Raw genomic sequence first — 25,663 nt, forward strand, 5'->3', positions numbered from 1 at the left:
TGGAGATTAATGTACCCGGAGGTCAGCCATCAAACAATTAACCATTCAAACTTTGCACTCAATCTTCACTTGCGATTTAGCAGTGACAGAACAATACAGGGCTATTGCTCTTAAGATCATGAGAACACACTGTGTTCTGAGCCTGTAATACTGAAGCTCATGCAGGTTAAGCTACTCAGGGACTGTCGGGATCTGCCTGGTAAACCACGATGAGATGAGACTTTAAAGCTCACTGCTGCACAGAGTCCCTGGTTCACTATAAACTAGCTGCTACACAGATGGTGTTCAGCTGTATCACCTGATCTCATTCAGTCCATTTGGGCTGTCTGCACATCCTAGCTAATAACAGGAGCCTCAGGTGTTGCAAGGCCTCACAGGCCAACAGAGAGCTGTCTGCAGATCAGAAGCCCACCTTGCTGCTGTCCCGGCCCAGGATGGCGTAGCTCATGAACTGCTCAGCATCAACCTCCAGCTCGTGGGCGTCCTGCAGAGAACCCTCCACGCTCACCTCCTGAACCCCCTCCTCACCTGAACCCTTCCCTCTGCGCACAACCTTACGCACAATCTATCACAAACGCACACAGGAGGGTGGGAGAGAGTGATGGATGGAGGCAGAGAGTGGGAATAAGGCAGTGAAAAAACAGATTGGTGAAATAAAGAAATAGTTATGGAGAAAGTTTATAAAATAAAGGAAATTGTTTCATTTTTGGTGCACATACAGTTTATCCATAGTGTCATGTCATATGTGATGAATGCTGATGAACTTTGCAATGATTATTGGTTGATAATCATTCTGTGGGAAGATGCTGAGTGAGTACTGTGACACTGACATAAGGAAAACAAACGCCAGTTTAACAATCCAGCACAGAAACATGTTGACATGGCTGACCTTTTTTGTGACAATGTTTCCATGTTCATCCGTGAACTGTTCCTCGCTCACTTGCTCCCCTGGAAGATCTTCAACCTCATCGCCCTGCGGACAGAAAAGCATTTATTCCCTTAAGTAACACTTTTTAAAGAAACCATAAGCTGCACTTCCTCCTTCTTGAAAGCTTCTAATGTACTACATGATATGACCTCCCAAAGCATAAAAGCTGAGTAAACTTTAGATGATGAAATGAAATTAGCACCCGGTAAATAATGGATCTGGCATGCTAAAATAGCTGTCACTGCAGTGTAATTATTTGCATGCCATAAACCTCTCCACTAATTGGAAACACAGAGAAGCAGATGAACGACAGATGGGTGAGGGGTCAGAGGTCGTCTGTGGAAGCATGTAAACCCAACAGTTAGAATCCATGGAGTTCACTAATGTTTCTTAGTGACACTTACAATGACAGTTCAGGTTCGTGACAATGCTGTTACAGCCCCTAATAATTTGCAGCACGTCTACACAGCTATTTATAAGCAAGAGGTTCCTACAGCCGGAGAAGCACGAACAAGGGCCAGTGGAGTCAGTGTGGACCTGAATTAAACATGTCAATATTTGTGTTGGCGTTGACAAGGTGTGAGGTACAGTAGAAGAAAAATGAGTCCACGCGGCTTTTTAATAGAACTAGAGTCCAAACTTGTTGAGGCCAAGACAATCTATTTACATCTGTAACAGCAGAGGATAAATTTAGCCCCATTCGTGCAGCAATTCGACTCAAACAACTGGAGGATGAGTTACTGCTGTTGTACTGATTCTGCCAGTTTTTGCCTTTGTCGTACACATTTCCTCATGTACACAATCTCCTTAGATAATCCTCACTGCCACTTATGACAATCCCTTTACCCTTATTACCACAAACCTATCCTGTTTCACTTCAGCATTTGGTCAAATACACTTCATCCTTCAGCCTTTCACCAAACTGCATTTTCTCCCTCTCTCTCCTGTCATGGTCGTTTTCCAGCCTGTAAATCCTCTCTCCAAACTCTGCCCTCTGTCCCTCTCTTTGTACCTTGAGGATGACTCTGCGGCGGACCACTCTGGTGGTGACATTCTCCTCTTCATCAGCCACTCCCTCGACCTCACCGAGCTCGCGGTCCAGCTGAGCGTGTACGTAGGTGAGCACGGACCGCACAGAGCCACTGGCTATGTGGAGGACGTTCTGACAGCTGATGACCAGGAAAGCCAGCAGCACGAAGCTGAAGAGCAGCTCTGTCACCAGGGCCCACATCGCCCCGCTTCAATCACCAGCAAATCAACACGGACGAACACGACAACGGGCTCCCTCAGCCTTCAGCGACGCCTGCTTCCCTCGCGCAGCACTTCTCTCAGCTGAGAGGAAAGGTAACAGCTGCAGCCTTCTGTCACGGACTCAGTCGCAGTTTGGTTGTTTGTCTTTCAGTTCATGTCGGTCCTCCATTAGCTGGGGCGGTGGGCCCTTTCCTCGGGTCTCTATTCCTTCTCCTTCCCACTGTCAGGTCAGGAGTATCCACTCAATGACATCAAACCAAAGCAAAAGCAACCTTGGGAGGCTGCTATTCCCACCTCTCTCTCTTTCTGACCATGTGATCTGTGGGCTTTAAATACCTCACGCTACTCCAGCGGGGCTCTGTGGTAAGAGCTCTGAGGAACTTGCACCCTGACTTCCTTCAGGTGCTCATACTTTAACTACAAACTTCTCATCCACACAGTCTAGTAGGCACATTTCCTCAAAAACCATATCACAATTATACAGCAGTGCAACACACTGCAACACAATGGCACAAAAGCTAAAGTGAGACTGAACAGAGTTAAAGGGCTCCTTCGTCATCACTGTGAACCAAAAACAAAAGCAAACCCACAAAGGCCTTACAAGCAACAGTCTATTTCTGCTCTCACACACTTTGACGGCTGAGACTGTCCTCTGCAGTGTGATGTGGTGGTGTTGTGCCAGAAAGTTAACACGTGGAAATGACTGGGGTGGGGATCGCGTAACATGAGTTGGACAGTGAGAATGCTTCTATATTTGGCTGGACATGCTGTTTGTGCCCATCTTGGGCCCGAGCCTCAGTGTGTTTGTGTGTGTGTGTGTGTGTGTGTGTGTGTATGTGTGTGTGTGTGTGTGTGTGTTTGTGTGTGTGTGCGTGTGTGTGTGCGTGTGTGTGTGCGTGCGTGTGTGTGTGTGTGTGTGTGTGTGTGTGTGTGTGTGTGTGTGCGTGCGTGTGCGTGTGCGTGTGCGTGTGCGCGTGTGTGAGTGTGAGTGTGAGTGTGAGTGCATGTGTGATTGTTTGTTTGCTGTATGTTTCTAGGATCTACTATGAATAATGATAGACTCTGATTTGAACATTGGGTCTGACTTCCAGGTGAGACTTCTTGGAGAAACTAGGACCAATGACAAAATGCACCAGACAGACGTATAGAAATCACAGTGGTTTTTAGCCATATTGGTGGCATGGCTCTGTGGATGGTAATGTCTGCCTTTCTGTCGTTCTACCACCTTGGTGCAGACTGAAATATCTCGACAACTCCTTGATGGATTGCCATGAAATTTTACCCAGACATTCACAGTCCCCAGAGGACGAATCCTACAGACTTTGGTGATCACCTGATCTTTCTTTGGATGTGGCTGGCGCACTGATGTTAGCGTCTAGCTTAGAGCAGCACTGTGCCTAAGTACAGCCTGACAGAGCTGCTAGCACGGCTGTAGACTCTTGGTCTCATTATTGCTGATTTGTTAAATGTTAAAAGTTTGTCGGCTTTCCATCACAACAGTTAAAACCCATGCAACATGTATCACTCCCAACGAAGTGTAATTTTGGTATAGCTGATTACTCCTAGAGGACAAACATCCCTCGTATTTTGCAAGGGAGGAGCAACACACTAACCTGGCCCTTCAGGCGCACATCGTCCCAGGCCCTCAGCTCCGGTACTCTGTGTGGGAAGCCCAAACCCTTCTCAAACGGCTGGGTACCTCTGAAGTGGCCCCGCAAGATCTCTGAGTGCCCCATGTCCCTCACAGGCTGCAGCAAGGCCTCCTGGGACACGTGGGACTGATCATCCACGGCATTACATACTGATGACATCATGGTGTCTATGGCCTGCCTGGGTTTAGGCTGGTTGCCCACCCAGGCCTGTGTAGGGTCGGTGACAGGGATCCATCCTGGGCCTGTCTGTTCCTGCAGGTATGAAAGGAAAGAGCCTCCACCACCTCCGTTTCCACCATTACCTGACCTGGAAGTAGAGAACGGATCAATGTGAAGGTGGTACATGTAGTGTCTGTGCTTCCTCCAAGGAAAGTAAAACAAGTCATCATGATCCCTTAGCCTCACTTCCTCTGCAAAGAAATGTTCAAAAAAGCCTCAGGTTCACCACTGACTTTCACTGACATGCAATATGGATTGAAGAGATGTTAGCACAGATCTATTCATTAGTTCTGTCACTTTGCACTGTCACCTGAGAGGTCTGACTCACCTGTCTCCATTCCGATCTGCAACACAGCTCAGACCAGGTGACTCACTCAGCCGAGCATACACCCTTTGCTGTCCTGCAACAAGAGAAAGCCCTTCCACTGAGCCCGTCCCTCCTCCTCCTCCTCCTCCTCCTCCTCCTCCAGCTCCATCTCCACCAGTCATACTGGTGAATGCTGATGCCTCTGAACTTGCCTCTGACCCCTGACCATTGTTCAGCCCGTTAAGATTCATCCCAGCAATTGTGCCGCCAAGCGAGGCTGGCGTGGCAGTGCTGAGCGAGTCAACGCCCATCTCTGAATCGTCTTCGGGTAGCTCAATGGACCCACTCAGCACCCCACCCCCTCCGCTGGCTGCGCTGGCCTGACTAGCCGGCCGACCCAGACTTCCGTATGGCAGCCCCAGGAGACCTTCTGAATCGTCGGCATTGCTGCATTCCAGCGAGGAGTCCTCTACAGGCACCAGGGATGGGCTGTTGCCTGAGGGCCACACCTGCACATCAGACATTTCCATGAGGGTGTCTTCTTCTGTGGTGGCAATGGGTGCACAGTCCAGACTGGAGACCTCCTGCCAGTAAGGCTCAGAACCCAGCGGGGAGGGCAGGCTGTACTGCATGGAAGCCGGTGAGAGAAGCTCTTCCTGCGCGAGCCCATAACCTGGAGCGAGACAGAGAGAGGCACACTGACACCCGGCCCCCCGCCTCACTCCCCACCGCACCCCGACAGCACCGGGACCCTGGGAGGGGGAATGTGCCCCTGCCCAGGAGCTGGGCATCTAGGGGTGGAGTAGAGGAGGCTGAAGGGACAAATGGGAGAGGAGTCAGGAAGGAGATAAGGGAGGGTCAAGACAATAGGAGCTGGAAAAAAGGTGCAAGGAGCTTAAGACAAGAGAGCAAGGGCAGCTATTAGAAGGGTTTGTCAAGCTCGATCAGCCAGCGCTGACGGTGAGAGCAGCAGTGGCAGCAGCAACAGACACAGCCAGCCGGACTGAGAGACACTGACACTGGGGTTCGGACCCAGCAGTGACTGGTGCTGCTCTGCTGGCTGCCACCTGCAGGGAGACGGACAGGAATTACTGCCTCTGCCCCCTACCTGGGGCTGGGACACACACCTGTCCGGCAGGGACACACACACACACACGCATGCCATAAACGCACTCTCTCCCTCTCTGTTTCGTACTAACACACACATCCGCTCAGATTTGCATGCATTCAAACCCACTCAAAGAACAGGCAGGTTAATATTGTTGTCAGGCTGGATAGCATGCACGCAGGCAATCTCATTCTCCCCTCACACACAAGTGCACACACACATCCGCTCACTCCACACAGCTGCTTGCTCTCTCACACATATTTATTATAATGCATTCAATATAACACAACTATAGAAACATATAACCTAGAGTATTACTGATATTTATACAAACACATATACAGTAGACTTGATTTTCCTTCTGTTGTGAAAGTCACTTGGTGGCTGCCTCAAACATAAATTTTAATTAGTATTTCAATCACTATTATGCAATCAGTAAAACTGCACATTGTTGTGCTGTGGACTCAGGTCACTCCTACTACAGCTATCCTGAACACCCTTGGTAACAATATCTTATCTTTTTTTTTTGCAAAGGCAGACCTGGCATGATAACGCACAATGTCACAGCAGCAGGAATGTTTTCATTTTATTGAGATAATAACTGCATATTGCACAAAAAGAGACTCTGAAGACTGCTCTTTTACTCTGCAAACATACATAGAATCTGCCTTGTATCTGTCTTGTAACCTCATTATACTGAATGACTGAAAACAGGTGAGTAGTTTATGTAAAAGAATTTGATGAATGGCAATGCATGTAAAGCAAAGTGTGAGTGGCATTATGACTGTAACACTGCAGGATGTGTTACCAGGAAGTACGTTAACCAGAGGATAAAACCGGAGATGCTGCGCAGGGCATTCAGTATGTAGATAAGATCAAGGGGAGAGGAGGAGAGAGAGACAGCAACTGTATATGCACACGGTACAGTGACGAGAGAGCCGTGCAGAGCGTGGGGTGTAACTTGATTCATGGCTGGTTGAGTAGTGCTGAGAGTGCAGGAGATATTTGTGACACCAAGCAGCCAGAAAGACCTCTTGTCCTACTTTCTGCTTTCAGCCTCTCAACTGCTGCCTATAGAAACTAGTAAGAACAAATATATATATATGTTTTAAAAATCAGCCGTAAAAACAGCGTTGACTTTGAGTTTGTTGATGAAATTCACATATTTTATTGTAGACGATTCAAGAGTTAAATATAAGTTTCAAATCTTAATTTCTTGTTTATTTTGGTCACAACAGAAGACGCTGAGGTATCTGCTTTGTCGAGTCTTTTTATATGACACCTTGTGCAAGTGTATTCACGATATTATGGATCACTTACAGATGAAAACAGGAGTCATTAAACCTCTGTATGTTTTAATATCTGACAAGCAAGACAAAGTGTGTTTTGGAAAGAAAGTACCTGCACACATTTCTCTTGTGAGTATGTGAGGTGCGGGATCAGGAGTGTGTTGGAAATGAGTGTCAGTCTGTTTACTGCATATCAAAGCCTGAACTGAAGCCACGATTATTGTGCCATGACTCTGTTTTTGTGACTGAATGAGTTCGTCAGTCCTCTCTCTTGATGTTAGTAGATGATGCAATGATGGCGAAAGAAGAGTTTTGGAAATGAAATGAAAGAAAATTAGGGCAATGAGTGAGTGTGAAATATGTAAAATGTGCGACTGCCTGACCCCTCTGATTGAAAGACATAAATATAGGAAAAACAAAGCAGTGAAGCTCATGTAAAAACACATGTAAAGGAAATATACTCATTTTACAGATACACTGAAACACTGATAGACTAGACACATGTATATGGACGACACAAAACACTTACAGTACACAACATAAAACACACATAAAGGCGTTCACACTGATACACAAAGACTAATTGATGAGTTCATATTAAACAATAAACACATTTACAATAAGGGGAGGAACAATATCAAATTGACCCTCATACAACACTCACAAAGACATAACAAACATGTATTTCACACAAAATACCCCATCAGATGGACACAGTTTACACAGAGAATCAGTGACATACAAAACAACCACAACATTCATACATGAACAGAGCAAACACAAGTCAGAGTTCACAAAAAAAAAGGTTTGTGGCCTTTTTTCACCCCCCATGGGACGGATCAGTGAGGAGGAACAGACGGACTGTAGGGTCATTCTCAGTGTGCATGCCATGCAGAGATATATGTCTGTTGGTCGAGCAACATTAGTTTGAGTCATCATCTCCAACATGCCAGCGCTACTCCCGCCCCTCATCCCAGTGTCACCATGCAAACACAGGGGGAGATAAGCGATGAAAGTCAGCCTTGTGCACATGCAGACAGGCCAGGGGGGGCAGGGAAAGAAGGGATGGGAAAAGAGGGAGACGACAGAGTGGGAAAAGAGAAAAGAAGGGCAGCAAGAGAGGAAGAGGAATATAAAATAGGGTGATGGTCACAGACAGAAACAGCGAGAGAGAGCGAGGGTCACCTCCCCCCTCCCAGTGGGTGCTGCGTACACAGTCTGTGTGAGGGGTACTGGTCACAGAGCGGACACTTAAAAAGGTGGGGTTTTCAAGAGCACAAAAATAAAGAAAATGCACGACTGGTCGCAAAAAAATAAAAGATAAAGATGTGGGTCAGAGGTCAACATGAGGTCGGCATGAGGTCAGAGTTCGGAGAGGAGTGAGAAGGAGGAAGAGTAGGACGGCTAGGCTGCAGATGACATGTCCAGAGAAACACAGAGAGAGGGACAGATTCACAGGGAATGAAAACAGGGCTCCCAAAAGGACATTCAGTGCACCAACATTAGCCCTAAGAGACTCAAACTACTCCCCATGCAACCACAGGCAGAGAGAATTTAAATGTCCCCTTACAGAAGCCTAAAAGAAGAAGTCTTACGCTATCATGCTCAAGTTTATTCTCTCTCTTCTAACCTGGAAACCGTCTGGAATAAACCTTGCTTACCTACAATAGAGGTGCACTAGAACTATGAAGAAAACTGATGAGTAAAATCCGACATTATTCTGACAAAAAGAGAGAAAGACAGGTGGAGAAAGATAGAATAAAGGCCGCAGTGTAACTCATTCCTCGACTCTGGCGAATATTCTTTCAGTTTTTTCTCTGAAACTCAAGTAAAAAACACTATTTTGATAATAGTAAGAGGCAGACTTCTTTTATATGGACGACTGAACTGGACTTAAAGGAACAGTTCAACATTTTGGGAGACATATTTGTATTTTTTATGCTTTTGTTGCCGACAGTTAGATGCCACTCTCATAGCTATATGGTGAGCTACCGCGAGCAGCTGGTTAGCTTAGCTTAACATAAAGACTGGAAACAGGGAGAAACAGCTGGCCTGGCTAGCACTTCACATCTGGTTTATTTAATCTGTACAAAAAAACAAAGTGTAAAAACAAAGGTTTTGTGGCTGGGCCCTGTAACTTGTTGCAAGTAAATCAGCAGAGAGGCTAGTTTTTTTCTAGTCTCTATGCTAAGCTAAGCTAACCTGCTGCTTGCGGCAGCTTCACATTTAGCATACGGACACGAGCATCATCTAACTTTCAGCAAGAAAGCAACTTAGCAGCATTTCCCGAAGTCTTAAACTATTCCTTTAATTTAAAATGAGTAAAATAACCTGTGAGACAAACTGAGAAATAAACTACTGAAAAATGAATAAATAAATCTAATGCCCAAGGAAACTGAAAGATTTCACTGTCCACCACAAGATTTATTTTAAGGGTGTGGCTTCATGGTTATTTTCAGTTTCTCTAAGCATTTATAGATTTTTTTAATTATTATTTCTTTGCCTGTTTTATTTCTTCATTAGTTCTCAGTTTATCTGGTCATCTTATCCCTTGTTTTATTTACTGCTTAAAAAGTCAGGTTTGGTCCTTCACGTGATCGCAGTACCTTTAAGACGCATTTAATCCAGACAGTAAATCATAAACCTCTTGAAACCCATCACTGCAATCATTGTGAGATTAGCAGAAGACACAATATCCACGTATTCAAAGCGCCACCACGTTATCACGCCGAACATCAAAGCAGGAACGGCCTTTGGGAGGCAGGTAGGCAGACAGATAGACAGACAAGACAGATACACGGTTATCAGATTCACTGCAGCTGTGATCTGAACGTCTCCCTTTTCACCCTTTGACCCTCATGGTCGTATCTCTATGCATTGTTACATCTCTGAGTATTGCTCCAGTTTTCACAGGACAGGACCCGTCGCCTGTCGGACTGACTCATCGTCTGCACTGGATACAGAGAAGAGAAGCCAGTCCCAGTAAGAAGCGGAGCTCACACCAGTCCAGAGGTGAAAATGGAGTCAATAAGATGTAGATTATGCATGTGTGAAGGAAACCATGAGTAAAAGGAGTAAAAGACTGAGGACTGACAGTTGGTAAGGAGGTCAGTTAAGCTAGGCTGTACTTACAGTATGATCTATGTGGACTGATCATGTATGACAATGTGTTGTTTTATAGACAAAATATCACACTAAAATCTCTCTAAAGTAATAATGGGCAATAAAAACTCTTCATATACTCATATATTAATGACTGGTCTGATTCTTTGACATGAGAACACAAAATAACATCAGTGACAACAATAATAACACTACTATTACTACTAATGATGGGATACTTTTCTTTTCTTTTTTATTTCTGTGTGGAGTGCTTAGCTATTCAGTAGGGGATCCTTGCAAACTTCAGCATTTAATCACACTTTTTGTGTGCTTCACTCTACTTTCCGTTACACTGAATGAATGTTGAGATGCACTGCAGTGGCTGTAGTACAGTAGGAGTGTCCTGAGTCCCTCTGCATGTTGCTGGGGTAAAGTCCTGCAAAGGTTTGACGTTTGTGGCAGCTTTCATACACAACAGCATCACAGCGAATAAACACATGGGGAAAACAGAGAATTCAGAGGGAACAAACTTCACTTCACCGTCACGGCATTTTTGGGAATGAGGAGGTAAGTTTATTGGAAAAGGTGGCTCAGGGTCAAGGCAAAAGGGACACAGGGAAGGGGCTGCATTGTGGGGTTTGGGGAGGGGGGCTTACCATTGGTCATACCAGGGGAGAGGTGCTCTCTCTCGTTGTGTCGGCGCCTGCTGAGATCACGGGAGCCTTGTCTGGCGGGCTGAGGCGGCTGGCCCTCCAACATGTTGACGATGTCCATGCGGTCGATACTCTTCAGAGCTGCGTACAAGCTCTCCACTGCAGTGAAGACGCGTGAAGGACAGACACGAGCAGACAAGGAGGAAGAGGAGGAGGGGAAGGGTTCCCAGCACAAACAGCAACACCATTACAACAACGATCTGACTTTATGTGAGCTTAAGAGGCAGAAGTTAGTGTAAATAAAGACATGAGGGGATGAGAGAAAGCCACAGTAAGCTCAGATCTCAGACTCACTCTTGGCCCTCTTGCCCTCGCGGGTGGCCCACAGGTTGAGCAGCGCAGAGCTCTGCTCCAGCAGCGAGTTGGGATTCTCCACACGGATCTTATTGATGTCATCCACGCTGAGCTGGAGCTCCCGTGCCAACTCTGTGTAGAAAACGAGCCAGAGAAGAACACATTAATGAGGGAAATATTTATATCACTTCACCTATGAGTCATGCTGTTCTAGCGCACACAGTCCCGCTCGCCGCTTCACTGTGGCTCTATCCACAAGAGGCAGAACAGCGTGTCTGTCAAACAGCTACGGCTCTTGGCAGGAAAACAGAAAATAATTAGTTTCACTGGCTGGTTGCCATGTTATAACTTTGTTTAATCAGCAGCGAGCTAGGCAAGCTTGTCAGACATAAGGTAAACATAGAGGGTTCACAGCAAATAAAAACAGATTCAGTTTATTCTTGTTCACTTACCAGCCCAGCTCAGTCCCAACTGTTCTGCAATCACAGCCATCTTCAGCTCTGTCCTCTCCATGGCACTCATTGATGCTGCACAAACCAGACCACAGCTGACAATTTAACATCTGTAAAGCTCAGATCATCCCTGCATTGAAACACTCAGTGATTCTGAATATGGAATATATGGAAACAAAACCAATCATACTGTGCCTTATATTGTTATTTCATTTTAAGGTATAATTGTTTGCAAATGGGAGAGTGAGCGCCTCATACCCATAGCAGGTTCATTTAGGGCGCTGTATCTTTCTCGTAAAGCCAGCGGGGTCAGAGTTCGTCTCCGGTCTTCACTCCCAACAATCTGCTAGACACAAAAAAGCGAGAGTGAAGTCTGTCATATCAGAGAAAATGACTGTGATTAAACACACTTCATGTGTCTCCCGAATGTGAGGTCACTTCCAGAGCTTTACCTTGATACACGGAGGCATGGAAATGTTGAGGTTACAGAGCACATGTTGGCTGTCCTCATACTTGGTGGACTTGCGCAGGAAGGACAGAAATCCAGTGGGCTCTTTACTGCTGTCTCTCACCTTAGACACACAGACAGAGGACATACACGTGTAGAGCAGGGCTAAAGCTGGTGGAGTGAGGAAAGGTCTGTAAGAGAAAGGCAAATGGTGATACCTTGACAGAAACAGGAAGTCGGTTATCTCTGAAGGCCTGGAAGCTAAAGCAGCGAGGCTGCTGGGTGGCCTTCCTCACTGGCACCAGATTCCCTGAACACTCCAGGTGAAGCGGCATTCCCTCCATCACCTGCAGGATGGGAAAGAGTGGAAATAACAGCCCACGCTTTAAGTGATGAGTCCAAGGTGTTTGACGGTGGCTAATGTAGTAATACAAAAAGTTCTCCCGCATCAGAGCGATCCCTCGTGTCTGACCTCTATGTCTCTGCTGCGAGCCACCTCTGTGAAGTTCTCATGTTGTTCCAGGGTTTTATCCATCTTATCGTCGGTCATGCAGTAGCAGCGCAGGCGGCCCTCACGCAGCTCGTTCATCTTGGCGAACACCACAAACTTGGCCATGTAGGGTACAGCTGACAGCTCTCTGTAGAGCAGGTTGGCGAAAGAGACGGCCTCAGCTGTCCGAGGACAGTCTGCGAGCCAGAATCTGAGAGGAAACAAAGACACGTAATCACACCCTGGTCTTTGTCTTTTATAATCACAGTCCAGCTGCTTGCCAGACTGACTTGAGATGGGACAGACTTAAATTAATCTTCGTTTTAAGGTCTGATGGATGATGTATTATATGTTCATCCGACTGAACATACCGTGCTGAGACATTGGTTGTGAAACTGGCACAGTCATTAGCATAGACAAGCTTGGTGGTGCCAGTAATGTCTTCCCATTGGGCTGGAGCTGTGCCACCTGAGACGGGATGAGAGAAGGGAAACTGGTTAATCTAGCTTCAGCCAAGGTCATAAAGAAGAAGTCTCATGGTGACAGTGCTTCTACAAAACAAGAACAAAAACCCTTTATCCAACAATGGAACATCTCTCAGTCGCTACTCTTTTGCTTAATAAATCTTTCCCTGCCAGAGAAGGAAATCGCTCCTGTTGACACACACACCTACCCCCCCCCCATCCACACAACTCCCAGTCATGGCATGCAGTACCTATGACAGAGCAAAGCAGACGCAGACTGGTGGTGTCGCCCTCCCCGGCATCTCGGGGGCTCTCCTTCCAGGACGGGGGCAGGGGTATACGCAGGCCGATGGGCCGGTGAAACTTGCGCCGCCGAGGCTCCACAGTGACCACAGGGCTAAAGTTTGCCTGGTTACCCAGCAGCTTTGCAACCAGCTCATCCGGAACTGGCTGAGCCTGAGGTTGAGAGTAAATGATGGAGAGAAGGGGTACGTAACACAGGCACAGGTTTGATGATATGGTAGAAAAAAGGTAAATTACACAAAAGTGGTAAACGTATGAGCGGGTCATGGAGATTTTAAAAAAGGATGCAGGGATAAAACGACAGGGAGGAAGAGAAATGAGAGGTGGATGATGAGGCGATGGATGAGGAATAAAGGGTAAAACCAAACAGGGAAAATTCAAGATGAAGAGAAAGAGAGAGAGAAGTCCACAGTGAATAAAATACTTCATGGTCCAAACACTTGGAAAGACAATAGCAACACAACTTGTAAGACTCAATACTCTTTTTTTATTGCAAAGTGTTAACATGAGGCTTTTACAATCATTAATACAGAACGGATATCAAAGAAAAAGGCACTGTGGCTCTTCACAAGGCCGTTCATGACATGATTACTACAGCATTTTAGTTAAATAGATGTGTTCATAAAAATTAGGAAATAATTAAACTATATAAGAAAATTCTGAAAGTTAACATTCAGTTACATTCACGACTTTCAGCTTGGAAGTTACAGCACATGTGGTAGCGTGTTAGTGTAGGAGACGTATTAAGCTTGTCATGAATTCATTCACGTGTCTGAAACATGCAGCAGAAGGTCCATTCATACTGTATCTACCTTTCATTTGATTTGCTGAAACATATTCTGACGACAGAATCACAAGTTTCCATCTGGTTATTAAAACTCACAGGTTATGTATTCATAAAGCACTTTGAACTGGATTTTTTAACGTTTGTTTAAATAATAGGAATTAATGCAACTGCAATGAAATCTTGTCAGGCGAAAGAACACACTGCAAAACAGGCTGTAATCACTGGGTATATATTCATCCTGTCAAAGTGAAATCACATGCAAATGGAGCCTTGAAATCCCAAATCAGCAAATCTGAGAGAACGAGATAACAAACATACTCATGATTAAAAAAAAAAGCGAAGGTGGAAAAGATATATATACTCTTTGTTTAGAAACCTTAATAATTTTTTAAATAATGAGAAGCAGAAGTCACTGTGCCAAAATAAAAACCTGATGATTGATGATCTGATTGTTGGTTTCAAAGAGAAAAAAAAAAAAATCACATTGAAAAATGTCCTGATTGTGATCTTAAAGCGAATCTAATGATATCATTTATTTCTTGATTTGAGGTTTGCTTTTGAAATGCTGGGGCAGGAGATCAGACAGGGCCAAATCCTGTGGGGGCTTGTGTGAAGAGAGCCAGTTTGATGTGGGACCCATTCCATATTTTATAAGGATTAGAAATATGTCCTCTTAAAAACAAGCATTTCCTGTATAACTGAGCTGGTAAAGTGTGCTAAAAATACTTCTCTTGTCTTTGGTGTGTATGTTTGAGAAAACTTGAACAGTGTAGCCGTGCACAAACAAAGGGGCTCAGGTGTCACCTCTCGCAGTGTGGAGAAACCCTTCAGCTGCTCTGAACAGAACGTCTTTCAGCACATTTTCCTGACATTCATGATGCCAGTAGAGGACAGTAAGTATAAACTCAGACAGTCTTTCATGGCTATAGCAGAAGAATGCAGAAGATTTCTTATCAAGTAATGTCTGACTAACTGTAGTTAGGTATCTCAAATCAATGTTAAATATTCTAAATACAGGGCTTTGCCAGTGACATAAATACATAGATAAAACAAACAATGACATATCTGCACTAAACGAGCAGTTGACAGTTGTATAAAGGTGCCAGGTGCATGCACTGTGTGACATAAAAGGCAGAAAGGTCCTAAAAATGTGAAAAGGCAAAATAAACAACAAAAAGCTGAATCAGGAAAACTTGGCACAAGCAGTGATATGATCAAGTCATTCCAAGATCAATCAAAGTACATCCAACATGCTTTTATTCAGGCAACACAGGCATTAACGATTCTGTCTTTCTTCTCCTTCCTTCTCCTCATCGTCCCATCTCACCTGCAGCCCCAGGCGGACTCGTTTGGTGACTGCCGTCTCAGGGAATGTGGCCTGCACCATCGGCACCAGCTTACTTGCCAGCGAGCCTCCCTCTGGTCCAATCAGGTCGCTCTCCTGCTGCACTCGTGATACAACAGCAAAGTAAAGGGGGAAGTCGGTGGAGATGATGCGACGGATTCGCTTCTTCCCGAGCTCCTCTTGACTTTCTAAGTCTGAGGAGATGAGAGAAGGCTTCAGTTCTCAGGACACGTTTGAGCGCCATCCTGCGATCGAGCGCGACGCGTTCAAACACTTACCCTCATCCATCCCGTTGAGGATCGTTTCTAGCACCTCGTCACCGTAGCGGTTGCGATGTTCTTTCCAGACTGAGCCGTTCTCGCTCCTCAGCACCACAAGCTCCCGGTCACCTCGACCCAGAGCAGCAAAGTGGGGGATCTCCACTATCACCGGTCTGCCACACAACACACACACACACACACACACACACACAGGATGACACATGAATGAGTTATTTACCAGAAATATATAATTAACAACAAGCTAAAGGACGATTGCTTTTCTATATTTATATATTCGATATTAAAGAGTTATAATATTTCCAGTTTCAGTTGCTTCCTCACCCCAGGAACTGCATGCTGGCTGGACCCAGGGAGATGATCCTGCTGGCCAGCCCCTCTCCCTCCACCAGCGGAGGGGGGCTGGTCAGCTTCTGCGGCTTCACCAGGCGGCAGGTGATGCGGGTGGGCGCCGCACAGGTCCGCGGAGGAATGATGACACGCAGACCGTTATGCCTGCTGCCTCGCATTGAGCCGCCCCGAGCATCTACCATGAAACTGACCAGGAACCTGTTGTTGGACAAAGACTGTGACAGTTAGCTGTGTGATGGGATGTTAAATGGAGATGAGGTGAAATGAAAGGCTTTCTTCACGGACCCTGTGTGGATGGGACTGGCGACTGGGCTGACGTTGTCCGACGTCTCGGTCGCTGGGCTGCTGGGAATCAGTGAGTCCTCGTCGTATTCTTTGGGCAGTGGAAGTGGAGTGTGTTGCTGCAACAGACAGAGTGACAAACTGTTCATGACGTTCTCCAAAGAAGGCTGTTTAGCCTAATGGTTTATATGAACCCAGGAGTGTATTTCTGACACTATCATGTGCTCAATGCGGTACGCAGAGGGCGAAGATGAAAGATTACGCCTCTGAACTCATTTTTAAAGAGCTATTTTTACAGTGGATATGAAGAAGACAGATCATTAACCTTCAAAAGGTCGCTGAGGAGGGATTTACAATGTCAGCATCGTGTTAAATGCTTTCAAAGAAAATCACCCAAATGTACAATTTTTAAGTTTGAGTAAAAACTGTGCTTTGAAACGTCCAGTGTTTTTGGAGTCTGAACCGCACTCGGGACAAGTTAAGTCAGGTTATCTTCACCTCTGTTGCATCAATTTTGACCTTTCTTTTCTAAGTCTGTCTCTTAGAAGTCTCCCAACTTTATGCAATGCTAAATTGCTGGAGTACCCCTGCAGTACCTTACTCTTGCTTCTTCATACAGTACCTGATCTATCTCGTGTTCTTTCAGGATGACGGTCTCCGGAGAGACTCGGGGGATCCTGGGAATGGCTGGCGAGTAATTCCTGTTGAACGAAAAGAGCAAAACACAAGTCAGATGGAAGAAGCTCCTTTACATCTCCTCCCAAGTGCTCATCCCTGGTGTTTAGTGAGTGTCTATGGTGCATCCCCCTCTATCCGTCCACCTATTAGCGTGTGGCTACCAGCTTGGCTCTCCCGCCTGCTTCCCCAACCAGCCCCCCTTACGCTGTGCCCAGCCCTCTCTCGTACTCCAGTGATTTCTTGGGGGAGAGGAAATCGTCATCATGGTCTTTCATGTCATCCATCTTCATGTACCTGGCCCCTTCTGTCCCCAAGAGCTCCTCTCCTTCAGAGAACAACATGCCAAAGAGAGCGAACAGACGGAGGTCAGGTTGGTGACACAGCACAAGAGAGAGAGAGAGAAAGAAAAGAACAAGATGATTAACCAGAAGGGTTAGAGAACGTGATAACCCAGGATTTAAGAGATGGCTCTGGGAGTTAAGGGTTAGACTGGTGAGATGAGGCATTGGTGACGATGCTCTGTACGCTGACCTTCTCACTGTTAGTCAATGGCAAAAAAATTAAAACGCAGCCACTTCTACAGAACGCCACTTAAAAATAGGATATGATGACAGGAACAATACAGCGGATCACTATAATTAGCTGCAGCGTGCTGAGTCCAACACTTTGATTCAGAACTCCTAAACATGACCACATCAACGTACGAGAGGACACCTCATAAACGCAGTCTGGAGTCTCCCAGTTCAGAGACGACAACATTATAGATGTGCACATCGCAGTATCTCTGGGGAGAGCATGCATCAGCATAATCTCATTCCCAAACATTTGCTGTCTAGTGAATAAACAGATACTGAGCTGCAGGTTTTAGACATCAACTGTGTGAGAGAGCAGTGTATGAGCTCTAAAACACATGAATACAAACACAGAGACAATCAGAACAGCATCAGCCCAGAACAACCGCGGTGAGACGAGAACGAGCTGCTCTCGACTCTCTTCTTTAACGCACAGTATATCTTCATGTGAGCAGAGGTGGGTTTTGCTTACTTACCCCCCAAACCATGTGGTAGTTTTCAAGAATTCACAGCAACAAAAGAGTCTTCCCTGCGTGCGAGCGTGTGATCAGCACAGCTTGTGCGAGTGGGCGTCTGTGTGCGGTCCAGAGCCAAAGTGATGTCGTAGGTGTCTTTACACTGTCTGACTGTGTTGTGAGTGCACTTCCCACAGGTTCATAGGAGGCAGCTCACGTCCTGCATATTCTCTGGCTTGTGTGTCATGCATGTGTGCATGTGTTGGCCAAAGCGTTACCTTATTCAAGCGTGTGCATCAGATAACATGCCAATATCACTTTACCGTTCCGGATATGAGATGTGTCTTTAAGACGGCGACTCGGCTACTGTCTATATTTAGAGCAACGGTGACAATCTGTCAGTTGAATTATCAAGGGACTAAAAATATCAAGATATAATGTCGTCTGACATCATTGTCAGTGATGTCGTAAACTTCAGGCATTAAGAGTTCAACCTGCCGTGTGTTTCTGTGGCAGCGGAGAGAGAGAGAGAGCTCATCACTGTGAAGTTAATGAGGCAAACTCGCTACTGTGAATCTGAGTCCAGCATTCACTCTTCTTTTAGCTCTGTTTTTCTAACTCCTGAGGGAAATATCTGGCTTTCAGCTGCTAAATCCTACACCATGTTCACACGCTAGTTGGTGCCTTTGTCTGTCTGCCGTTAGGAGGTAGCACCCAGTGGGTTTTTAGAGGTGTTTTTGTGGGAAACAGTTGGCTTTGGCCTGGAAAAATCTAAATAATCCGCTGAAAGTTACTATAAGCCTTCATAAGGTGTCGGGTGATATTATCAGATACAAGCAGTCCGGTGATCCCATGTTAATAACATGAACAAACAGTTCTCATGGCAGGTACAATGAGTGACGACACCACAATGTAGACACAACACTGTACACACACACTTCAAAGCAATGATTTCAAAAAGACAAAATTACTCCATGAACTCCTACAGCTCATAGAACTGGTCTTTTTTATTAAATTAGTTTTAATAGTAATAATAGGTGATATGTACATATTGGCCATGAATGTAACTGTAAAAACAAGGGCTGCCGTCATAACATGGAGGAAAAAAGACACCTGGGGAGTTAGAGAATGAGGGTGTTACTGAAGGGACATATAAAGGTTACGGACACGGGTGCTATGGGTGCATGCCAATGAAAAACCAGAGCCACCATCACAGTGAGCACCATTACACAGGGAACGAGAGAGACAGGGAGAGGCAGGGAGATAAAGATGGAGAGAGTGAGCTTGAAATGGAGCCACACACTTCATCACAACGACCTATGAATGCTGCACAAAGAAGGAAAGAGACCGTCATACCTAATGTTAGCTGTGCAATTCCTAAAAAAGGGCAAAAAAAAGGAATTGGAAAAAAAAAATTGAGACCAGCGTAAACATCGTAAAATCAGCCTTGAAAAAGAAAGTGCTATTTATTTAGATGAAATCATCACAGTGGATTGTTTCCTGCCTGATTAACAATAACTGTATGCTCTACCTTCATCCTCAGACACGTCCAGTATCTCATCCACTGTTTCGGGGAAACTCATGCGATGTTTCTCTGTGGTCGTCTGCAGGGCACAAGCGGAGCAGAAGGAACCGATTACAGGTGCAACAGCGAGTGTTTATCAGTGTTGTGATTATCACGGCCGTGTAATGGGGCTCAGTAACGTTCCTAAACTTCTCACCATGGAAACCGTCTCCTCGGTGACGAGCTTCAGGACGTCAATCACAGAGATGTAGCCCAACCTCTTAGCGATGGCCAGGGCCGAGGTACCGTTCTGACAGACAGAAAAGAGCAGATTGATCGGATCTCTGAAGACCAAACTTTATCGATCGTCATGAGGAAGACGGTGCGTTCATGCTCACTGTTGTTGTCTCGTTGGGCTGAGCGCCATGTTTCAGCAACAGTGTCACAATGTCTGTGTGTCCCTGCTGGGCCGCCTGGTGCAGAGGAGTGTAACCAAGCTGGAAGAGAGACAAAGAATCTATTCTTACCCATTTCATGTATGAATGATGTCTAAGATGCATCAGAATAATATATGATTTCTAAATGATGAAGCACAGCCAATCCCTTTCATCCAACTTTTAACAAATAGCAATTTATTTAATTAAAATACACGTTAGCAGAGCTCCTGTACATCAAACAACAATGCAAAATGCATATCAATTAAACTGTCAGTACAATGGACAACTGTAATGTGACCAGAGCTAAAATGATTAGTGGATGAAGAGACAATTAATCAGCAACCATTTCAATAATTGACTGACCGTTGAGGTCATTTTTAAAAGCAGAAATGCAAAAAGTTGCTGTTTCTTCAGTCGTCTGTGATGATGAACTGAATCTCTTTGGGTTTCGGACTCTTAAGCCCTTTTCACTTGGGACTAGTATTACCAGAAGACCTCATTTACCCCCCATGTCTGTGTTACGTGTGGTGCATTCATGAGGCATATGCAAAGTCTGTTACTTCCATCTCTACAGGAAACACTGCTTCTCCAACTCAGACATGAAATATTTCCAGTGTCTCCAAAGCTTGTACAGTACATTACACTTCAGAGAGGTAAAACGTCCTCATTCCTCTTTATATAAAAAGGCGAGTGTTAACAGCTCTCAACCAGGAGAACCCTGCCACAGGCGCAGCTTGTGCTTTTAACAGTGTAATGCACCGTAACTGTGTTTCCTGATACCTGAGATGGAGACAGTGTAAATGCGTGACTCATGCCTTGGCTAAGTTTGGTGTAGTTTTATCAGAAACCAGAGGGAGGCGCTCACCCTTGTTTTGCTGTTGACATTGGCCTGTTGCTGCAGGAGGAACTTCACCATCTTGATGTTGCCATAGTGACACGCTACATGGAGAGGGGTGTAGCCCATCTGACAGCGAGAGAAAAAAATTCACAAAATGACTTCACTAATTTAGTGTCTTAATGAGCTTTTAATTTGAACACTTTATGTAGATTTGATCATATTTGGGATTGAATGGTTCATGAATATCACATAAACTAATGGTTCAAATCCACACGACAGAATAAAGATTGCATTGAGGCTACAATTCAAGACTAAAGAGGAGAGCTCGCAGTGATGAAAAAGGCCAATCTTTAGCATCATTACAGCTTGAAACATGTTAAACTGGAAGAGCTGCAAGGAAAAATGTGCTTGGATAAAGTTAACAGTCTTCGTCAGAGTCTGGCTGTCCGACGAGCAGCTTGCAGCTTTCACCTTCTCAGCTCTCTGCTGTCAAATGTGAAATCATCTGAAGACAATTTAAATCTGTGGCAAGTGCAACTGGAAAGACGTTGGTGTGCATTTTCCTGCTCTGCAAGAACACATGAATATGCTGCTGAGTGTGGAAACTCCTCCAGGCATTTGGCGAGAGGTTTCAGGACAGGAAAAGCAAACAAAAGGGACTGAACATATGCTGTTTAATGTGGAACCAGTGGATGTGCCTGAACAACATGAAATCACTGAGCTGCAGAGCAACAACAAGCTCAAATCCAGGCACAGCAGCCTCAGAGTTCTTTAAACTCTGTATGTCCTGAGGATTTTCCCATTCTGAGGAGACATGCGCTGCATCTCTGTTTGGGACACCCTGCTCCTGTGAGCAGCTCTTTTCAAAATGGACCTGGAAAAACAGCTGCTAGCATCACCATCACCATCATCATCATCATCATCATCATCATCATCATCATCATCACTACCATCTGACATCAAACACTTCACCAAAGTGAAGCAGTTCCAGCCATCACATTAGAGGTTAGTGTGATATATGTGGTCATTAATTTAGTATGACCCTCGAAATATGTTAGAAAAATTGAAACGGAAAAAGGTTCATGTATTGATGGCACAACCCTCTGCTATGCGATCATCAGGCTATTTATGCTACATCACATAAACATGATCTGCTACGGCTCAGAGCGGATGGCTCAAATAGTTTCTACAGTGATGAGTCTTAACCAACAGTTAAAGATGAAGCTCTCTCCACTTGACAAGTTGTTTTGTTCTGTCTATGTTTGCCATGAGACAGAAGAGGTCTCACCCGTGTGGCAGCGTAGACCGAAGCCCCTTGCTTCACCAAGATATCTGCGATGCCAACATGTCCTTCCTGTGCCACCAGGTGCAGTGGGGTTAATCCACTCTGAGGCGAACGAGATACAGAGGGTCAAATACATCAAACACAACAAATCCGGACCAAGTTACACTTCATTTTTAGTTTAAACAGATCCAACAAACTTCCTCTCTCACGACACCCTGTAATCATCTATGGGTTTCTTGCCTTGTTTCCAAGGTTGACGTTAGCTTGTTTGGAGATGAGCAGGGAGACCATGTCGGGCCTTCCTTCCTGTGAGGCCAGGTGGAGAGGTGTGACTCCCTGCAGTGACTCAGCATTGGCTGATGCTCCGTACTGCAGCAGGCTGTTGGCCACCTCCACCTGGTTCTGCTTGGATGCTATGTGGAGGGCAGTGTAGCCATTCTGGAGCACACGCATGAGTTGTGGTTAGAAAAAAAAAGGGAACATGAATGATACTGCGCCATTCAGAACGAATTATGGGTGTAACTTGTTTTATTTACCCTGGCTGCACTGTGTGGCGACCCTCCTTTGCTGACAAGCAAGTTCACAACATCCAGGTTGTTGTGATGCACAGCAACATGCAGTGGAGTCAGACCATTCTGCAAAAACAGACTCATCAGACTGTAGATCAAACAAAGCTTCATTCATCTTTTGACTCCGTACAGTCAGGCTCTTTATGTTTCTTACCTTCCCAGCAGCATTAGGATTGGCACCTCTCTCCAACAACAGCTCTGCTACATCCACCTTGCCGTACTTTGAGGCCACGTGGAGCGGAGTGAAGCCTTTCTGCAGAGGCACGAATGAGGAAGTGGACACAATATCAGGTTGGGGAACGAAGCTATTTAGGCTGGCAGATTCAGTAGCAGAATCCAATGAACTGTAGGGGTTTACCTTGGTCATCTTGGTCTGCTGAGCCTCCATGTCCAGTAGGATGCGTACAGTTTGCACGTGACCTTCTCGGGCAGCGATGTGTAGGGGTGTGTGGCCTGCTGTGGTGGTGGAGTTGGGGTTGGCTTTGTGCTCCAGCAGCAGCTTCACTAGCTCCTTGTGGCCCATCCGAGCAGCACAGTGCAGAGGGGTTTGATCATCCTAATCAGAGAGGGGGGAGTGTGAAATATCTCCAGTGACTTAATCCTCTTGTTTTAACGTTTCAGCTTCACCGTGATCTTGACTTGTTACATTAACAGTAAACTGAGGTTGTGTTGTCTTTTAATAAATACATCTTTCTAAATGAATACTTTATGTGTCAAACAAAGACACTTTCAGGGCTTTTTGTGAGGAATCTTTATGCATGACTACATGTATGTGGAGACTGTGTAGTGTGTGAAATGTCTACCTTGGCCTTGGCGTCCACCGGTGCTGCGTTCTGCAGCAAAAATTCTGCCACCTCGTAGTGTCCTGCCCGAGATGCCATATGGAGAGGAGTTTCCACTTTCTATTCATGCACAGAAAAACAAACCACACACAGTCAGGTTTATCACCATGAGGTGGGTTGGTCATCTGTGCTGGTCTGGACATCTCTGAAGGAAACTCACCACATTAGAGGCGCTGGGAGAAGCTCCTTTCTGCAGGAGGATCTTCACAATGTTGAGATGGCCCATAAACGATGCCACATGCAAGGGGGTGAGGCCAGACTGTTTAGAAGAGGACAGGAATATTAGAAATCCATCATTTTCAATACAGTGATGAGCTGCTTTGGTCAAACCTTTAATCCTGTTCCCTCACCTCAGTCACGGCCTCTAATGATGCAGAGTGTTTAAGCAGGAGATCCATCACACGCATGTGGTTCTTTTTACAAGCAATATGCAAAGGAGTAAAGCCGTTCTGTGAAAACAAAAGAATGATTATCATCACGACAAAGATTAACAGCCACTTCTGAACTGATTAACTGACTCTGTGTGTGTGTGTGTGTGTGTGTGTGTGTGTGTGTGTGTGTGTGTGTGTGTGTGTGTGTGTGTGTGTGTGTGTGTGTGTGTGCTTGTCACTGACCAGTGCCCGAGAGTTGGGTTTGGCCCCTTTGTCCAGCAGTACTTTGGCCATGCGGTGGTGGCCGCAGTGTGCCGCCACATGCAGAGGGGTGAGGTGGTCCAGTGTGATGTCATCAATCTCTGCGTTGTACTGCAGGAGCTGCTTGACGCAGTCCATGTGGTCCCCCTGTGCTGCCATGTGGATTGGAGACAGGCCATTCTGCAAAAAAAGAGACATGTGTTGACTCTCTCATCCCTTGCAAAACAGGGAGCAACTTGTCTTGTGGTGAAAACAAACAATCTGAGCCAGAAGCAGCAGCAGGAGAAAAATCTATGCTTCTGTTTGGCAGATGGATCACAAAGTTTTACTTTTATTGACATAAAACAACCCACTGATTTGTACTCATTCCCAAACCAGATGATGTTCAGCTCATTTTCAACACAAGTGAAGACTTTTCTCTCTAGCATCTGGATGGATTACCTTGGTCTTTGCCTGGATGGGGGCTCCATGGTCCAGCAGGATCTCTATAATCCTGACATGACCATTTCTGGCTGCACAGTGCAGAGGAGTCAGCTCATCCTGTAGAGAGAGGATTGTTACTGATTTAGTTAATGATGCATCAAATTAGAGACAGTAAGTAAATCAAAGATTTAGTGAAACTCCAGGAAGGATGTCTGCTGCACCTTGGTCTTGGCATCGATCTGAGCCCCTCTGTCCAGCAGGAGCCGGACCATGATCACATTCCCCCGTCTGGATGCAATGTGCAGAGGAGTGATACCATTCTGCAGAGAAACAGTTGCACTTAGACAGGCACGCACAAAGATAACACACAGCAAGGATGGAGATTAACCTCCAAACGTTAGTTATTGCCTACCTTTGGGGTGAAGTTGACATTGGCTCCTCTATTGAGCAGCAGCTGAGCTACGTTCAAGTTTTCATAGTGTGCAGCAATGTGGAGGGGTGTGAATCCAGTCTGCAGGGACACATCAGGGGGAGAACATGACACTCACTCACTACCTTTGTGTTTTAGAAAACAAGGACACCAAGCACAGATATCTGTACCTACAGATATCTTACATGCAGCCATTCACATACAGATGCATGCATACCTTGCTGAGAACATCAGGATTGGGGTCATTCTGCAGAAGCACTGCGGCTGTGCGTGTGTCATCGTTGCGTGCTGCAATGTGCAGTGCAGGGAGGCGGACCTTTCCCTTGGTGCCGTAGTTGATGAGCAGGGCTACGACGTTCTCATGTCCCTGCTGAAGAGCCACGGCGAGAGGAGTGAATCCATCCTGCGGCACACGGGAGACCGTTAGAAGACGGGTTCACTCACGGACAGAAAATGAGAGAGATGTGAGGAGAGAGGCTCATGAGCACGAAACAGAATGGAAACACAGCGAGTCTGGATCAGCAAGGATGAGATTTTGGGTTTGGGAGACTCGTCTTTGAACACTTCTCTCAGTTCTCCAGTACCTCAGTTGGAATGCTCTGATTGGCTCCGTTCTCCAGAAGAAACTTCACAACCTCTAGATGGTTTTCTTGTGCAGCCATGTAGAGTGGAGTGAAACCCTTCTGTCTCAGAAAGACGCACGGCAGACACACACACACATACACACAGCAGCAGGAGGAGACACAAGCACAGCAACAGAAAGATAGGAGGACAGTCACAGATGCACGCACAAGGATGTACACAGAGAGGAAACAGCAGCACACAGAAATATAGGAACAAAGACACGTGTTAACAGATGGAATTGCAATAGATACTACAATGGTTTGGCAGTAAAGTTCACGTAGCGCGTCCTGTAGTCGCCGCAGTGAGGGCAG

General features: G+C 45.7%; 1 protein-coding gene across 27 annotated transcripts in view; it reads right to left on the minus strand.

Moving 5' to 3' along the window:
* Positions 1 to 25,663, minus strand: part of ank1a (ankyrin 1, erythrocytic a) — an 85,000-nt gene that overhangs the window by 2,424 nt on the left and 56,913 nt on the right. For 4 of the 27 annotated variants that reach the window (XM_070964043.1, XM_070964039.1, XM_070964035.1 and 1 more), the window contains 38 exons: positions 25,313 to 25,411; positions 24,946 to 25,131; positions 24,711 to 24,809; positions 24,520 to 24,618; positions 24,317 to 24,415; positions 23,858 to 24,055; positions 23,594 to 23,692; positions 23,404 to 23,502; positions 23,205 to 23,303; positions 22,760 to 22,957; positions 22,556 to 22,654; positions 22,369 to 22,467; positions 22,073 to 22,270; positions 21,836 to 21,934; positions 20,575 to 20,673; positions 19,671 to 19,769; positions 19,490 to 19,582; positions 19,300 to 19,372; positions 19,125 to 19,145; positions 16,946 to 17,066; positions 16,686 to 16,764; positions 16,067 to 16,182; positions 15,755 to 15,979; positions 15,431 to 15,585; positions 15,135 to 15,346; positions 12,969 to 13,173; positions 12,625 to 12,721; positions 12,236 to 12,464; positions 11,982 to 12,110; positions 11,768 to 11,887; positions 11,574 to 11,661; positions 11,316 to 11,390; positions 10,864 to 10,995; positions 10,513 to 10,668; positions 4,379 to 5,030; positions 3,793 to 4,138; positions 890 to 973; positions 413 to 565 (listed from right to left, as the gene is read on the minus strand). In XM_070964043.1, coding sequence (XP_070820144.1) covers positions 413 to 565; positions 890 to 973; positions 3,793 to 4,138; positions 4,379 to 5,030; positions 10,513 to 10,668; positions 10,864 to 10,995; positions 11,316 to 11,390; positions 11,574 to 11,661; positions 11,768 to 11,887; positions 11,982 to 12,110; positions 12,236 to 12,464; positions 12,625 to 12,721; positions 12,969 to 13,173; positions 15,135 to 15,346; positions 15,431 to 15,585; positions 15,755 to 15,979; positions 16,067 to 16,182; positions 16,686 to 16,764; positions 16,946 to 17,066; positions 19,125 to 19,145; positions 19,300 to 19,372; positions 19,490 to 19,582; positions 19,671 to 19,769; positions 20,575 to 20,673; positions 21,836 to 21,934; positions 22,073 to 22,270; positions 22,369 to 22,467; positions 22,556 to 22,654; positions 22,760 to 22,957; positions 23,205 to 23,303; positions 23,404 to 23,502; positions 23,594 to 23,692; positions 23,858 to 24,055; positions 24,317 to 24,415; positions 24,520 to 24,618; positions 24,711 to 24,809; positions 24,946 to 25,131; positions 25,313 to 25,411 — 5,529 coding nt within the window. Of the gene's footprint in view, positions 1 to 412; positions 566 to 889; positions 974 to 3,792; positions 4,139 to 4,378; positions 5,031 to 8,115; positions 8,164 to 10,115; positions 10,669 to 10,863; positions 10,996 to 11,315; positions 11,391 to 11,573; positions 11,662 to 11,767; positions 11,888 to 11,981; positions 12,111 to 12,235; positions 12,465 to 12,624; positions 12,722 to 12,968; positions 13,174 to 15,134; positions 15,347 to 15,430; positions 15,586 to 15,754; positions 15,980 to 16,066; positions 16,183 to 16,685; positions 16,765 to 16,945; positions 17,067 to 19,124; positions 19,146 to 19,299; positions 19,373 to 19,489; positions 19,583 to 19,670; positions 19,770 to 20,574; positions 20,674 to 21,835; positions 21,935 to 22,072; positions 22,271 to 22,368; positions 22,468 to 22,555; positions 22,655 to 22,759; positions 22,958 to 23,204; positions 23,304 to 23,403; positions 23,503 to 23,593; positions 23,693 to 23,857; positions 24,056 to 24,316; positions 24,416 to 24,519; positions 24,619 to 24,710; positions 24,810 to 24,945; positions 25,132 to 25,312; positions 25,412 to 25,663 lie in introns of those variants that run through there. The other 23 variants (XM_070964037.1, XM_070964044.1, XM_070964051.1 and 20 more) reach the window with 14 other exon arrangements.

Source organism: Chaetodon trifascialis, chromosome 6 (assembly GCF_039877785.1).
Source record: "Chaetodon trifascialis isolate fChaTrf1 chromosome 6, fChaTrf1.hap1, whole genome shotgun sequence".
NCBI classification, from domain to species: domain Eukaryota; kingdom Metazoa; phylum Chordata; class Actinopteri; order Chaetodontiformes; family Chaetodontidae; genus Chaetodon; species Chaetodon trifascialis.